General features: G+C 31.5%; 1 protein-coding gene across 1 annotated transcript; it reads right to left on the bottom strand.

Annotated features, from left to right (window-relative positions):
- Positions 1 to 8,948: 8,948 nt before the first annotated feature.
- Positions 8,949 to 11,072, bottom strand: LOC103497028 (protein NUCLEAR FUSION DEFECTIVE 4). Its single transcript, XM_008459085.3, has 2 exons — positions 9,813 to 11,072; positions 8,949 to 9,686 (listed from the first exon to the last, which is right to left on the bottom strand). The coding sequence occupies exons 1-2, from the start codon at positions 10,949 to 10,951 to the stop codon at positions 9,230 to 9,232; spliced, it is 1,596 nt and encodes a 531-aa protein (XP_008457307.2). The 5' UTR covers positions 10,952 to 11,072; the 3' UTR covers positions 8,949 to 9,229.
- Positions 11,073 to 15,737: the final 4,665 nt, after the last annotated feature.

The raw sequence follows: 15,737 nt of genomic DNA, 5'->3' as shown, positions 1-15,737 counted from the left end.
ATTGCTGGAGACAAAGAATGAAAACCCTAATGTGAGCGAAGAATGGAAGATGGCAAACGACTAGTAGATTTTTGAAAAAATAATGGTAGTTTTCGTCGAACAAAGTGCAAATTCCTTATACTTGCAAATAGTTTTCCCTTTTCACGCATCTCCAAAACTTTCCTTTTCAATTTTATTTCGTTTACATTAAACAAATATGGGTATTAAAGTAAATTGGCTCATTCTTTTGTGAAATAAAGTAGTTTATTTAGGACTTTTATGTAATATATTAAGAAGAAAGGTCCATTGTGTAATATGATATAACAATTTATGCTATTTTAATTAAAAGCCCATCATTATAAGGATTGATGGCCCAACTTCGATTGGATGGAGTGAGCTAAATGGATTATTATAGCTCACTCTCAAATTGAGGTTCCAATTATAATAGTAAAAAAATATATACTAATGAGTTTATGTCAATATGTTATATTAAGGGTAAGGTACATGGATTTGATGGTTTTTAAAACATGTAAACCAAGGAGAAAAGAACGAAACCATGGTTGCAAGGGTAGCCAGGTTTTGAATGTGTATCCAATCTTCTTGGTATGTGTTTACTACTAGAGGCGTTCAACTTTAAGAAAAAAATAGTTGTATAAGATAACCTCATGTATACTTATATTTATTCTAGTAACAAATTACAAAAATCACCCCTAAAGTATAGTAGTTGCTGCAATTATCCCAAACTTTTGAAAATAAAATTCAGGTTCTCGAGTTTATCCAGATTTTGACATTCGACCTTTAAACTCCTCAAAGTTACATAATTGTATAAATTATATCGATTATATGATTTTTAGACTCAATTTTTATGGTTTGGGGGTCTAATTTCTACGATTACTATAAGCTTTATGGTCCAGTTTTTACATTTTTAAAAGTTTAAGAGTCCAATTGTTATTATTGAAAGTTTAAGGATATAATTATAACTATCATTATGCTTTAGGTGCGGTTTTTGCAATTTACTCATATTTTAATTTTATTTAATGAAAATTATCTTAAATTGCAAAACTTTTTTAAATATTTACAAATATAACAAAATATTATAATTTGTCTATATTAGATCTCGATAAACAAAGATAGACTAATATATGTGTTTATTATGATATGGTTGTCTATTGTAGATAGATTGTGATATTTTACTATATTTTGTAAATATATTGATTCATTTGCTATATTTGAAAATAGTTTTACATTATATTGAAATTGAATTACATTAATTAATTAATTAATTAAAAACAAATGAAATGTGTTTTACATAATATTGTTCTACTCTTTCTAATATAAAAAATGGAATAAATAATGGAGGCAAATTGCCATCCAAATTTAAAGAATTTGAATTTCCGAAATGATCCAAACAATTCGAATCAATTTAACCAAAATATTACATTATCTAAATAATTGAATTGGACCAAAAATGTGCCTTTAGACTGACGCATCTCGATAACCCATGATTCATGAACACCTACAGCTTGTTTACAATTATTGGATGAAAAATCTGTGAAAACAAAAAATAATATTATTTTATTCTCTCAAATATTGATTGTTTCGGAATGTGGCACCTAAGTTTTGGAAGAAGAGAGGAGATAGGCAACTGTAAATATGCCTATTACTCCACGAGTGTGCCACCGTCCTTCCGTCAGGTGTGGCGATGAGAGATAAAATAATATATATATTTTTACTAAAACTTTCTTTTAATTTTCTAAAACGTTTTAGTTAATTGTGAAACATTTTATTACCGTTAAGAATTAATTGTGATTAACTCATTACCGTTCGTAATTAATTGATAATGTTAATAACCGTTTTTTGACCATTGGCTTATCCTCCACTACTATATATATCCCTCGATTTTCATCTCTTCCAAAACACAAGAAAATGACTTCTTGTTCTTATTTCTATCATAACAAAAGTTTCTCGAGAGCTATTCATACGTCTGTCATTTTGAGTGATTTTGATTCCAATTGGTTTATGTGCAAAATCAATTGAAGAAGAGGTTGTTTTATCCTGGGGACGACAGGATATTCTTCATCTCCATGAGCGCGCCACCGTTCATCTGTCGGGCGTGGCGAGGAGAGATAAAATTATATATATATATATATATATATATATATATATATACTAAAACTTTCTTTTCATTTTCTAAAATGTTTTAGTTAATTGTGAAACGATTTATTACCGTTAAGAATTAATTGTGATTAACTCATTACCGTTTGTAATTAATTGATAACGTTAATAATTGTTTTCTGATCGTTGGCCTATCCTCCACTACTATATATATCCCTCAGTTTTCATCTCTTCCAAAACATAAGAAAACGACTTCTCATTCTTATTTCTGTCAGATCAAAAGTTTCTCAAGAGCTATTCATACATCTGTCATTTTGAGTGATTTTGATTCCAATTGGTTTCTATGCAAACTCAATTGAAGAAAATGTTGTTTTACCCTAGGGACGACAGGACATTATTTTGTTTGCACGATCCAGAGCGGAGCCGTGAAACGTTTTAAAGAGAGCATGATCCGTAAATCAGTCATCTATTAACTTTGTTTCTGTTTTACTTTTTTTGTTCTAGTACTGATCTGTCTTGTCGTTGTTCTGTTTTCTGCGTACCAGTTTGTCGGATCTGAACAAGTCGTGTGTTGAAGACCGAAGTGGAACAATGATTTTAAGATGTTTTCTTTTCTACTATGATGTTCGGACAATTTCAATCTAATTTTATGTCCTCAGATCTCAACCGACCATTCTGATTTGATGGGGCACACTACAAAAGGTGGAAAGAAAAGATGTTATTTTTTCGACTATAGGTTCTATGACTTAGAAAACAATTCCACTATAGGTTCTATGACTTAGAAAACAAAGTAATCATAGAATCGAATGACGTAGATTTTTTCGAAGATAGATTTCCTTTTAAATCTAGAAATAGTGGGGGCTCAAGTTTCAGTAGTATACCTTCAATTAGGATCAAAACCCAGGAAAAGGAAGTAGATTCTAAACCTAGAAGAAGCAAGAGAGCTAGAACCATAAAAGACTTTGGAGAAGACTTGGAAACGTACAACGTAGAAGATCCAAAAGATCTAACAGAAGCCTTATCCTCAATAAATGTCAATTTATGGCAAGAAGCTATCAATGATGAAATGGACTCTCTTGAATCCAATAGAACTTGACACCTAGTTGACTTACCCATAGGCTGCAAATGGGTTTTAAGGAAGAAATTCAAACCTGATGGATTAGTAAATAAGTATAAGGCTAGATTAGTAGCAAAAGGATTTAGATCGAGGAAAACATAGATTTCTTTGATACTTTTTTTTCAGTCTCTAGAATCACCTCAATTAAAGTGTTGATATCTATAGCTGCCCTAAACAATCTCTTAATCCATCAGATGGATGTTAAAACTGCTTTCCTAATTGGTGATTTAGAAGAAGAGATTTATATCGAACAACCTGAAGGTTTCCTAGTTCACGGCCAAGAATCCAAAGTTTGTAAACTAGATAAATCCCTCTATGGCCTAAAACAAGCTCCCAAGCAATGACACGAAAAGTTTGACAACTTACTCATGTCAAAAAGATTCAAAGTAAATGAGAGTGACAAATGTATCTTCTGTAAGACTAAAGGTAGGTTATGTATTATCATATGCCTATACGTAGATGACATGTTAATTTTTGGATCAAACTTGCACTTCATAAATGATATAAAATCTATGTTGAGTGTAAACTTTAACATGAAAGACTTAGTTGAAGCTGATGTAATCTTAGGTATCAAAATTACCAGAACTGAAAAATGGAATTTTCTTAGATCAATCTCATTACATAGAAAAGATTATAAAGAAATACAACTACTTCAAAAGTAAACCAGCTTGTACACCTTATGACTCTAGTGCTAAATTATTCAAGAACACTAGTGACAATGTTAACCAATCCAAGTATGCTAGTATCATAGGTAGTTTGAGGTATGCGGCTGATTGCACTAAACCAGATATAGCTTACATCGTAGGATTACTATGTAGGTTTACCAACAAACCTAGTCTATAGAACACTGGAATGCAATAGAGAGAATAATGAGATACCTTAAGAAAAGTCAACCTATGATTACATTATAATAAGTTTTCAGTTGTACTTGAAGATGTTGATTGGAATTTCCTCTCAAATGACTCAAAGACTACAAGTGGCTATATTTTTAATATAGCAGGAGGAGCCATTGCTTGAAAATCCAAGAAACAGAAAATCTTAGTTCGGTCAATGATGGAGTCAGAGAAGATAGCACTAGCTACTGCTAATGAAGAAGCAAAGCCGGCTTCGAAGCTTACTATCAAAGATTCACACATGGGAAAGACCGATACCAACCATACTAATCCATTGTGATAGTACTGCAACTATCGCAAAAGTTCATAACCGTTATTATAACAGTAAGAGACGACAGATACGTTGTAAGTACAGTACCATTAGAGAATTGTTCACTACTGGTGCAGTGGTAGTGGATTATGTACGGTCTGACGATAACTTGGTTGATCCTTTGATGAAAGGACTCGCTAGAGAGAAGGTTTTTAAAACCTTAGAAAGAATGGGACTCAAGCCTGTTAAAACTTGAATTACTGCGAGGTAAACCGAACTTGAAAGACTGGAGATCTCAAGAAACAAGTTCAATGGGTAATAACTGATCACAAGTAATATGAAAAGAATCATGCTAAATAATTAGAAGTTCCATTCTTATGATTTAGTGATTAGCATGACATCCTGAAGCGTATGATGAGGCTGAACTTTGTTCTTAATGAAATCTATACTTGATATCAAGCAGGGTACCTAGCTACAAGAGTACTCTTGATAGATTCACCTTTGTCAATGTGGAAGTGAGGGCCGCTTCCCATGGAATTTTGGGCAGATTCCTAGAGAGTTCACTGAACTGGGATATACGTGCAAAGCCATAAAGCACAAACTATTTTAGAACTTCACTCAAATAATGTTGTGTGTGCAACAGCGTTAGAAGTAAAGTTCAAAACTACGAGTTACTTTACAATACTCTAAACTATTATCACTATGTAAAGGTTCAAGTCATCAGACACCTTTACTTAAGCACAACACTATAGAAACAAACACTACTCCATAAAAATGTCTTAAAAAAAATTCAAGTGGGGGAATGATAGTAAAATATTTTCAAGTGGGGGATTATTGGATGAAAAATTTGTGAAAAGAAAAAATAATATTATTTTATTCTCTCAAGCATTCCCACATTTATTATTTTGGAATGTGAAGGCTCTCCTTCATATACCCATTGATTGATTAATGAATTTGGGCACTTATGGTACCTAAGTTTTGGAAGGAGGAAGGAGGAAGGAGATAGGCAAATGTAAATATGCCTATATCTCCACACGCGCACCGTCGTCGTTCGTCACTTGGGCTAGGAGAGATAAAACTTTCTTTAAATTTTTTAAAACGTTTTAGTTAATTGTGAAACGTTTTATTACCGTTAAGAATTCACTGTGATTAACGTTTCATTACCGTTGGTAATTAATTGATAACGTTAATAACATTTTCGCCTTAATTAATTTGACCGTTTTCTGACCGTTGGCCTATCCTCCACTACTATATATGTACCTCAGTTTTCATCTCTTCCAAAACACAAGAAAATGACTTCTCATTCTTATTTCTGTCATAACAAAAGTTTCCCGAGAGCTATTTATACGTCTATCATTTTGAGATATTTTGATTCCAGTTGGCTTTTCTGCAAAATCAATTGAAGAAGATGTTGTTTTATCCTAGGGACGACGGGACATTATTTTGTTTGCATGATCCAGAGTAGAGCCGCGAAACGTCTTAAAGAAAGCGTGTTCCATGACTCAGCTGTCTACTAACCTTGTTTTTGTTTTGCAGTTTTCGTTCCATTAACAATCTATCTTGCCTTTGTTGTTCTGTTTTTAACGTACCAATTTGTCGGATCTGAATAAGTCGTGTGTTGAAGACCGAAGTGTAACAACAAGAATGACGAAGGAATGAGTTTGTAGTATATTTTAATTTTAAAATTATGTTTTGATTGAGCATTTTAGATTCTAATTGCAAAATCAAACACATTTCATTGAAGAAGTTTTCAACGTTTTTTTCCATGTTCATACTTCTTACTCTCGTTCCTTTCTCAGATTTCCTCTGATCCCGATGCTCCCCACATTTTCAGTGATTTCGGGTATGAATTGATGGGTGGTACGTGGGCGTGAGGTCATGTTTACATGAGCCAAAACGGTGCCGTCCCAGGAAAATATTTGGCAGATGGGTTTCGTAAATGCAGAGGAAGTTGAATGCTGCGGCCCCCACATTTGACTTGTAATGCAAAACACACAAAACATTTATTCTCCTACGTTGCAAGGTGAAGTCCTTTTGCGCCCCTCAATTCTTCTTTCTTTACGAAATGCTCTCGTTTTTTTTAAATGGTTATTATTGAATATATACATGCCTTCAATCAATTTTATAATAAATTGATAAGATATAGGAAGTACAATTATGTAATAATCTTGGTTCTCAAAATATATCAACGTTCTCTGATCAAACGAAAATAGACATATATTATTGATAGACCTCCACATATATATCTATTAGTGAGAAACCTAAATCATAGATTGATTTACTAACGATAGATCATAGCTAGTGATATGTAACAAAGTTAAGGTTGTACTATATTTCCTAATGTTTTTAGTTAATAATTAATTACTATTGTTTTGTGTTCGAATATTGTATATGTATGTAATTGGCTCTAACTTTTCTAGTAGATTTTTAAACTTAAAAAATGTCCAGAAAAATTCCTAAGTTTTAATTTTATGCTAATGTTTCTTCGTCTAATATAAAAAATTTAGAAAATTAAATTTTATTTTATATCTAGTAGATTCTAATGCGTCAAATTTTGTAAGTTGTGGAATAAATGGAGGATTTGTTAAATATAAAATTAAAGAAAAAAATAAAATAATCATATATTGTTTTGCACCTCACACCCACTAGAGAGATAGGTAATTCATAGAATGTTGTGGAGGTGTGTTTAAGTATATATAATAATAATAATAAAAAAAGAAAACAAAGAAAAGTTAGTGATGAAACTATAAACAACGTCTTATGCTATAATCATTTTGAGTCGTTGTATGTTTCCAGTTGAATTATATGCAGTTGTATTGCATTATCAATTTCATTTAATTCCAATTTAATACAAACCAACCACGCCTATTATTTGGTTAGCCCCATTTAATAATTACTTTTCCTTTTAAATTAAGTTATAATAACCACTTTTAAATATTACTTACTTCAGATCTAACAAAGAAATTGTAAAAAATGATATATTTGACATAATATTTATAAATTATAAACAAAATTCTAGATTTTATTAATGATAGGCACTAACATGCTTCATATTAATAGACAATAATAGAAGTCTATTAGTGTCTATCAATATCTAAAATTTGGTTGTGTATAGTAAATATTTTAATTTATTTTATTATATTTAAAAATGTTTCAATCTAATATGTGTAATAACCTCAAAGCTAGACGTTTGATGATCTCTCACCACATATTTTATCTAAAAGAAAAACATTACTATCGTCTATTGAATTCAATATTTCGTTATTTATATTTTGTAAGTTTTTTCCTTAAAAGAAAAAAAAAATCAAAATTTAAATTTTAATTTTATATATTTCGGTATATTTCAAGATTGTTTTAAGAAATGGAAAAAAACAACCATAATTCTTAAAAATAAAAAATCAAATGGTTTTAAGTTTAGGTAATTCTATAAGTCTATCCACTTAAACATATCTCAACTAGGCAGTTACAGTTTTGAATTACATGCTTCGTATATTGTTGTTGTTAATCCAAACGAAACGATAAATCTTAATTCATATATTTGTATGTAAATTACAGTTTAGAATCCTAGACTTTCTTGTAAAATAAATTTATAAACTTTAAAAACCATAGTTGGTTTGTAAATAAATTTTTAATTTCATATCTAATAGGTTCATAAGTTTTGCAAGTATTTAATAAGTTCATAGAGTTCTAATTTTATGGTGAAAGATCCCTTATGTATTTAAAAGAATTGATAAAAGTTATTATAATTAAAATTGATGTTTATATATAATAAAGACTAAACTTTTGATTTAATTTGTATACAGTATGTCCATAAGATCTTAAGGATGTAATAAATCAAAGGAAATTGTTTTAAATCGACAAAATCGTTCAAAATATCTATTTGACATGACTATGATAGATTGTTTGTATAACTATAATGGATAACATTTTATGAAAAAAATTAATACTTAAAAATTCCAAATATGTATTTTGACATAACAATCCATCATAAGCTTCTATTATCGATAGTTTTTTACAAATTTTGCTATATTTGTAATTTTTTAAAATTATTGTTATATAGTTAATTATTTTGAATCTAATAGCTATATTTCCAACTATTCCTATATTGTTATTTATGTCTTTCATGACACAAGTTAATCTATAGCAACCTATCATTGATAGATGGTGAATTTTTTTTTTTTTTTAATATTTTGATTTATTTGGTTATATTAAAAGATTTCATAAATGAATGACTTATTAGTCAAAAACTAAAAAATAATAGCAATAATAATAAATATGAAAATAAAAATCAGTTGAGAGTTTTATAGAATAATTTGAAAGCCAAAAATAAAAAATTGGCAGAATTTTAAAATAAAAAGAATAAATTGGGAAGGATTTTGAATAGAGAGGTCTGATTTATGTGCTAACAAATATTGTAAAAATCTAATGATAATAAAGTTGGAATTTATTGAGGGAGTAGCCTACCACGTGGGGTACAAATACTCAACCACCGGTGAGGAAAATGAGAAGGTAGCATGAGCACGTGCAGTGCACAACTAACATCAAAACCATTTATAAAACTAACATTTTAGGATTCAAATGATACACAGCAATCAATTTTGAATTTTCTTTTTTTATTTTAATTACTGTTCTAATATGATATTTGTACAAGATTAACCTTCTAAAATAAATACATTGCCTTCTGAGAATACAACAAAGCATAACGGTGATTTTCGAAGTAGAAGTCAATTTCATATTTTACAATAGAGAGGAATAAAAAGGTATAGGAAGTATAATTTTAATGTAATGTTGGTATTATATATTGAAATATATTAGAGTCATCTCTAAACTAACCTACAAAACTTGAGAAGTCAAAAGATAATCTAAATAGAAGAATTAATTTGGTGAGATATGCGAAGATAAGTCTGTTGTAGAGTAGAAGCTTCTAGTTCGAGCAAACAAAAGCAAAGCTAAGAAAGTACCAAAAGAAGAGAAGCAACCCCATATCAAAAAAGTTGTTCTATAGCACTCAACTCCAATGCATTTCCCAGCAGCAACACCATGGCCAGCTTGTTTGTGATAAAGAAAAGCAGCCATATAACCAAATATAAATGACCCAAAAGGAATGTTGGCTACAACAACATTGTGATTTATTGAGAAATTAGTTGCCCCAAATAAGTCAGTGGTTGTGGACACAGAAATTGAAGTAATTGCACCTGTACATATTGCAATTATGGCAGTGCTCATACAAAGGCTCGTATCACTTGGACTTAATAGAAGGAAGAAACCTCCACATAGTGCTCCCATTAGTCCCACCATCCATCCTGGCTTTGATTTCATAAACTTATTCCTCCTGCACCAACACCACTTCACTATTAAAATTATGTACATTTTAAAAATTGGTTTGGATGATTTGTACAAAAACGTAGGTTACATACGGACAAGGCCACAATAGAAAAGCTTAAATTAATGACCTTACCTTGACAGAAAATAGTCGAGAATTGAGGGCAGGAGGCGGCCAAAGAAGCCGAAGGAAGACGACAAAGAAACCAATGACGACACACTCGAACTTCCACGAGACTCTGCTATTTGTCCCAAGTTGTTTAAGAATGCCAATCCCAATGTTGCACCAAATAAATAAACACCAAAATATAACCAAAAGTTTATTCTTTTCACCATCTCTTTAGCTCCAATCTCCTCCATTGCTTCGCCATCATCTGTTCTTTCCACTTTCCTTTCATTTTCCCCTCTCATAATTCTCTCTACATCGTTATTCTCTTCCACTGTAAAATGATAAACCCTTCCTTCTTTCCCTTTTTCTACTCTCTCCTTTACTTTCTCCTCAACTACAACCACTAATGGAAGAACTAAAAACACCATAATCCCAACTAGCCCACTCAATGCCGACAACATTCTGGAAACCGATCCCACACTTGTAATTGTTGCAAAAGTCCCAGTGGCTATGGTTATCACAAAGATTACAAAAAACCCAACTTCCAATTTTCCTTGTTCTTCCACTATTTTCACAAATCTAGCCAATGGAGACACCAATACACAAACCCCCAAGGGTAAAACAGAGTTCAGTAGAAGAAATGTTTCAGCTGTTTTCGAAGAGTCTTTATTAGAGAATATTGAACCCACGATATCCGTATACACCTTGGCGCTTAATCCTTGGTAACTAGTCGATATACCAACAGCGACTTGGCGATTGGACGACGCAAAGTTTGTAATGGCAACCATGTAACAGACTGTGTTGATCCAACAGATGCTGTTTCCGGCTAAGACAGTGAGGAAGAAGATGAGCCAATAAGAAGGAGAGTGGAAATGGTTGGTTATGAAGAGATATTGAACGCCGTAGCCAATGAGGCCGAGAGACGAGCCGATGAAGAGGACTAACCAAAGAGGTAAATAGTTAGCAGCAAGGCCGGAGAAGCAAGCGAAGAGCTTGCCGGCATCGGAGGCGAATGCGAGGTTGTTGAGTTGTAATTGTGACATGGAAAGTTGTTGTTTGAGTTGAGAAGAGTAAGAGGGGAAGTTGAAGTTGGTGCCATTGATGGATTGAAGCCATATGATTCCAATGAGGCTGAGCCATCGGAAGACTATGGAAGAAGAAGGCATGGGAATTTCTGTTTTGTTTGTTTGTTTGTTTTCCCTCTGCCAAGAAACAGAAAGATGGGAAAATTGGAAACAGGGGAGGATTGATTTTGATGATTTTTTAAATTATTATTATGGAATGAATAAAATGTACAAAGAGGATCGTATAATTTATATTGTTTATGGTAATACGAAGCTATGTGGTTATGGTCATTAAAATGTGGTTGATTATAGACCACCACATTGAACTTTAATGGAGTGATTTGCTTAGGTGTCCTAAGCAAACGAGTTAGAATTGGTAAGAATCTCACTTAAAAAAAAAAGTAAATAAAAAACCTTGCAATTAATATAGTGTGGACCCAAACAGGAATTCAGTCCAATAAAAAGAAATTGAAAACTAACCAAAAATAATAAACTCAAAAAAGATATTATTTTAAAAGAGATATATTGAAAATTTCATGCTTTCTTCTTATCTATTATATAAATATATTTTTAATCATTCAAAATCAATATAATTTTGATGACGTAAATATCGGTCTTACGAAGGATAAATAGTCCACGGTTGTTTTCATTACTTTATAAAATATGAAAATTATGAGTAACGCATAGATGTAGACGACTTAATAATAATAGTAAAGATAATCTTTTTAAACAAGATTTGAAGAAAGAAAAAGAAAGGAAGAGGGAATAACATTATAGAATCTATAGGTAATAAAATTCTCCAATTGATATTTTGATTCCTTTTTGGTTGAAACAAATATAGAATACGAATATAGATAATTACCAACACAATAACTACTCTACTTTACTCCCAAAGGACAGGGTTAATTCATATAATAGCTAGAAGGATCAATCAATAGCATGAAATGATATATATATTATTATATTATGAAATGAATAAATATATGTAGAGTTTGGTTTTGAAATAGAAACTTCGTCAATAAAATCTTCAAAGATACTGGTTTGTTGTTATTGTGTTTAGGGGTGGAAGGGGAGCAGCGTTTCCAACTGTACGCAGAAAAAGATTTGTAGAGAAAATGGAAACAACCTTGAGGGGATATATGGCAAATGGGGTAGGAGCCTAATATTCAAATTTGTATATGTATATCTCTCCTGATTTTAATTTTCTCCATTTATATATTTTATTTATACTTATGACGTAGTATTTTTAAAAAAAAAAAAGAAAGAAAAAAAAAAGCAATGCATGAAAAAGAAGTAGATTGGAAAGGAAGGGTATTTAAGAATAGAATAAAATAAAAGTATGAAGGTATGTGTGGAGTTTTGATGTTGGAGGCGGAATTGTTATTGTTAATTACAATGTAGTTTATGCATTAAATGGACGTAGTCTGCTCGGCCTCTTACTCAGTACGTACACACATTGAAAAGATGACAGTGATACTATTTGAAATTTTGTTAAGATGTTAATTGACACTTCAACACATATGCAAGCATCAACTACGTCTAATCCTACCAAAAAAACAAACTTATTTCAACAACGTTTTCATGATCTTTTATTTTAAAGGTGAGAGGTTCAAATCCTCTAACCATTTTATGCTTCCACTCCTCTACCACCTTAAAAAATAATTAAAAACAATTAAAATGAAAATTTTACGTAACAGTGAATTATTGAACTACATTTGAGAACTCCACCATAAAGATAAGTATAAGAAAATATCTTATAAAGTATAATAATCAACTTAATATCTCTTAAAATCTCCTGTCTTGAAAAATCATGCTACTACCCAAGTAACATGAATTAATATTTAATATGAATTATGAATGATTCATTTTGCTTTGCTTTAATGAATTAAATCATATGTATAACATAATATATTAGAACATCTGTATGTAATTAAACTAATTACCAAACATTTAGTTGATGATTATATAATATATACTAAAGGTATTTTCAATCTTTTCAACGTTGAAATATAGTTTTAGATTTCATGAATTATGCATTCTGTTTTTGTTTAGCAGTTGAAGGATCAAATAAATTGTGCTCAATAAATTTCCATATCTATGAATACAGAAGTGTGAAATTTTCATTTGAGAAAGACACCTTAAAAATGAGATTTTGGCCCCAAAAAAATCCCAACTTTGTATCACATGGTTAGCATTTCAATTTTGTGGGAAGGGACTTCTAGAATAAATTGCTTAGAGGAAAATGCTCGTGTATTTGTTATGTTTTACGATAATGCTTGATTTAATTTTTAATGTTTGAGGTCTGGAATGGTTTTATTTGTAACCTTTTATTGATCATTAAATTGTTTCTGGTGTGGCCTTAGTTGTGTGCTTTTTTTGCTTCATAGGTTACTGATGGAGAGAGATTGCCTTTAGCTGTTAAGGAGATGGGAACTTGTGATCTTTATCCTCAAGTAAGTTATTTTACATCTGCGTTTGAATTCTCTGTATATTTTGTCATGAATTGGCTGGAGCTATTCCTTTATCTTATAAAAAACCTTTGATTGTAGCCTCCAGTGATATTTTAATATTTTCAATATATATAATGTTTATAGATGTGTATGTCAATATTTTTAATATACACGAGCACTTTCCATGAACACCGCTTTTGCCCGTGTTTGCTGAGTTTTAGTTCAGAACCTCTCAAGAACTTTTCTTAGGTTCTTGGCCCCATTTTTCTGCTACTGTTATGTTTTATTCTAAGTCAATGAAGTTGTTGAGTCTGAGTTCAATTCCCAATTATAGTTTCTTGTAGAGTTGTAGTTACTTGATAGTTACATTAATTCATATACCACGGGTAGAATATGTTTGGCTACCAATTCAAGTTACATATCAAAGAAGGGGCAAAAAGGTCAATGGAGGTGAAACCGGTGCTGCTGGGGAGGGAAGTGTTGAGTGAGATGAGAGAGTATTTGTGGGGACCATTTGGGAGAGGGAGTTGGGGGCTGTTTTCCAGTTAGTGTGTACATAAATAATTGTTTGTTAGAGTGAGAGGCTAACTTGTTTTTGAAGTAAATTCTCCGTGGAGGAGAGGATTGTGTATTTGCCTTTGGGCACTTTTGGTTATCTAAGTATCAATATCATCGAGAGGAGACATCTTAGAGAATATTTATTTTAAGTTTGCATGGTCGTGGTGGGACCTTTTGATTGCAGTCTTTGCAGAAATTTATAACTTATAACTATTGTTGCACCTTGCATGGCTGACCAACCTTTTTCATTTAAATAGTATAGCTAGAGTCTCATTTCTTTTGTTTGGCAATGAAAAGACTATTATGGTGGTGACTATTTCTCAAAATTTGACTTGGTTTTTCAAAAACATGAATAGAAAGTTGATAACAATTTGTTCATGGGAAGTTAACAAAATCTTGCCTTTGTTTGGAACTATCATATCATCCTCATTTTGATATTTTGATATTTCTACTAACAACTAGGTCTTAACATTGTTAGTTATCAATTCAACCATCTTGATGTCTTTTACAGGGAGTTATCACTAAACAAATGACTGCAATAGAAGAAATGGTTGCAAGTGAGTACAATTAGCCAGACCCTCATCGTTGTGACAAGATCTTGAAGTTAGTCATTTGTGAAGCGTTCTAGTTTGCTATTAGTTGCAGTTTTAGTTATTGCTCTCTCAATATATTCCTTTCTTTCTTTTTTTTTCAAAGGATGATCAGTGTAATAATTAAGCTTCATAATTTCTGTGTTTGGATCCAAGTTGTATATAAATGTACACATTATTAAGATTTCATTTTGTATATGTACAAGCAAAAGATTTCATTTTTAACTATTTGGTGTCATACAAAATGGACAATAATGCAAGGATTTAATAAAAATAAATTTGAAAAAACGACATTAAAGACATCGTTAATGTCGGTTTCAAAACGACATTAAAGACAGCTTTAATGTCGGTTAAAAAAAATTAAAGACATCTTTAATGTCGGTGGAAAAACGACATTAAAGATGTATCATAAGCGACATTAAAGATATATTTAATGTCGGTTATCCACCGACATTAAAGATGAACCGACATTAAAGGCCTTTAATAACACCTTCAAAGATGTCGGTTTATAACCGACATTGAAGGCCTTTAATGTCGGTTTATAACCGCATTAAAGGTCTTTAATGTCAGTTATAAACCGACATTAAAGCCCAACCGACATTAAAGCCCTTTAACAACACTCGCAAAGATGTCGGTCGCCAAGTGACATTGAAGGCCTTTAATGTCGGTTTTAAACCGACATTAAAGGCCAGATTTCTTGTAGTGTTTGAGTTAAAACCCCTTTATTTTACTTGAGAACTGGTGATGAACGAACCTAACACCTTTTGTCCATCAAACTGAACTAACTGTGGGACTTGTCTTAATTTCTTATCATCAAGTTGAGTTCTAGGTTTCGACAAATCAACACGACCATATTCTGTGTGTTCATCCATTCCTTCTTCCAAGTTCAAGGCTGCTTAAGAATTAAAGAAAATTAAACAATACTCCGAAATTCTTTGATCTTTTGTCCTTTTATCCTCACAAGTTGTATTCTACTCTATGCATATGTATATTCATTTTTCTTGCAAATTCTATTGTTTATGGCTCCTAATTCTTACGATCCCTGCCATCTCAAGAATAGTCACAATTATTTTGTGTGCATTGACTACAAAGAGTTCAGATGATTATTGGGCTTTTGATGCAGACAAGCTTCATCAAATTTGTTTGGATCAGAAGAAGATTTTGATTGTAATAATCTTTGATGGACAAATATAACACACCTGAGCAATTATACAGAGCTACTAATGTAATCTTGTTTATGTTGTTTGATGGGTCTGATTCTCTGATCCAACAATTTAGTGAAAAGAAAAG

This window comes from Cucumis melo, chromosome 12 (genome assembly GCF_025177605.1).
Source record: "Cucumis melo cultivar AY chromosome 12, USDA_Cmelo_AY_1.0, whole genome shotgun sequence".
Taxonomy (NCBI): domain Eukaryota; kingdom Viridiplantae; phylum Streptophyta; class Magnoliopsida; order Cucurbitales; family Cucurbitaceae; genus Cucumis; species Cucumis melo.
The sequence above is the reverse complement of the archived record's forward strand: the minus strand, read 5'-3'. Positions and strand labels throughout refer to the sequence as shown.

What these genes read in the sequence shown, in the direction of transcription:
- LOC103497028 (XM_008459085.3), bottom strand. Translation starts at nt 10,951, where the DNA reads ATGCCTTCTTCTTCCATAGTCTTCCGATGGCTCAGCCTCATTGGAATC. An exon ending in CTCGACTATTTTCTGTCAAG is followed by an intron (nt 9,687 to 9,812) that starts GTAAGGTCATTA and finishes GTGTTGGTGCAG; the next exon opens with GAGGAATAAGTTTATGAAAT.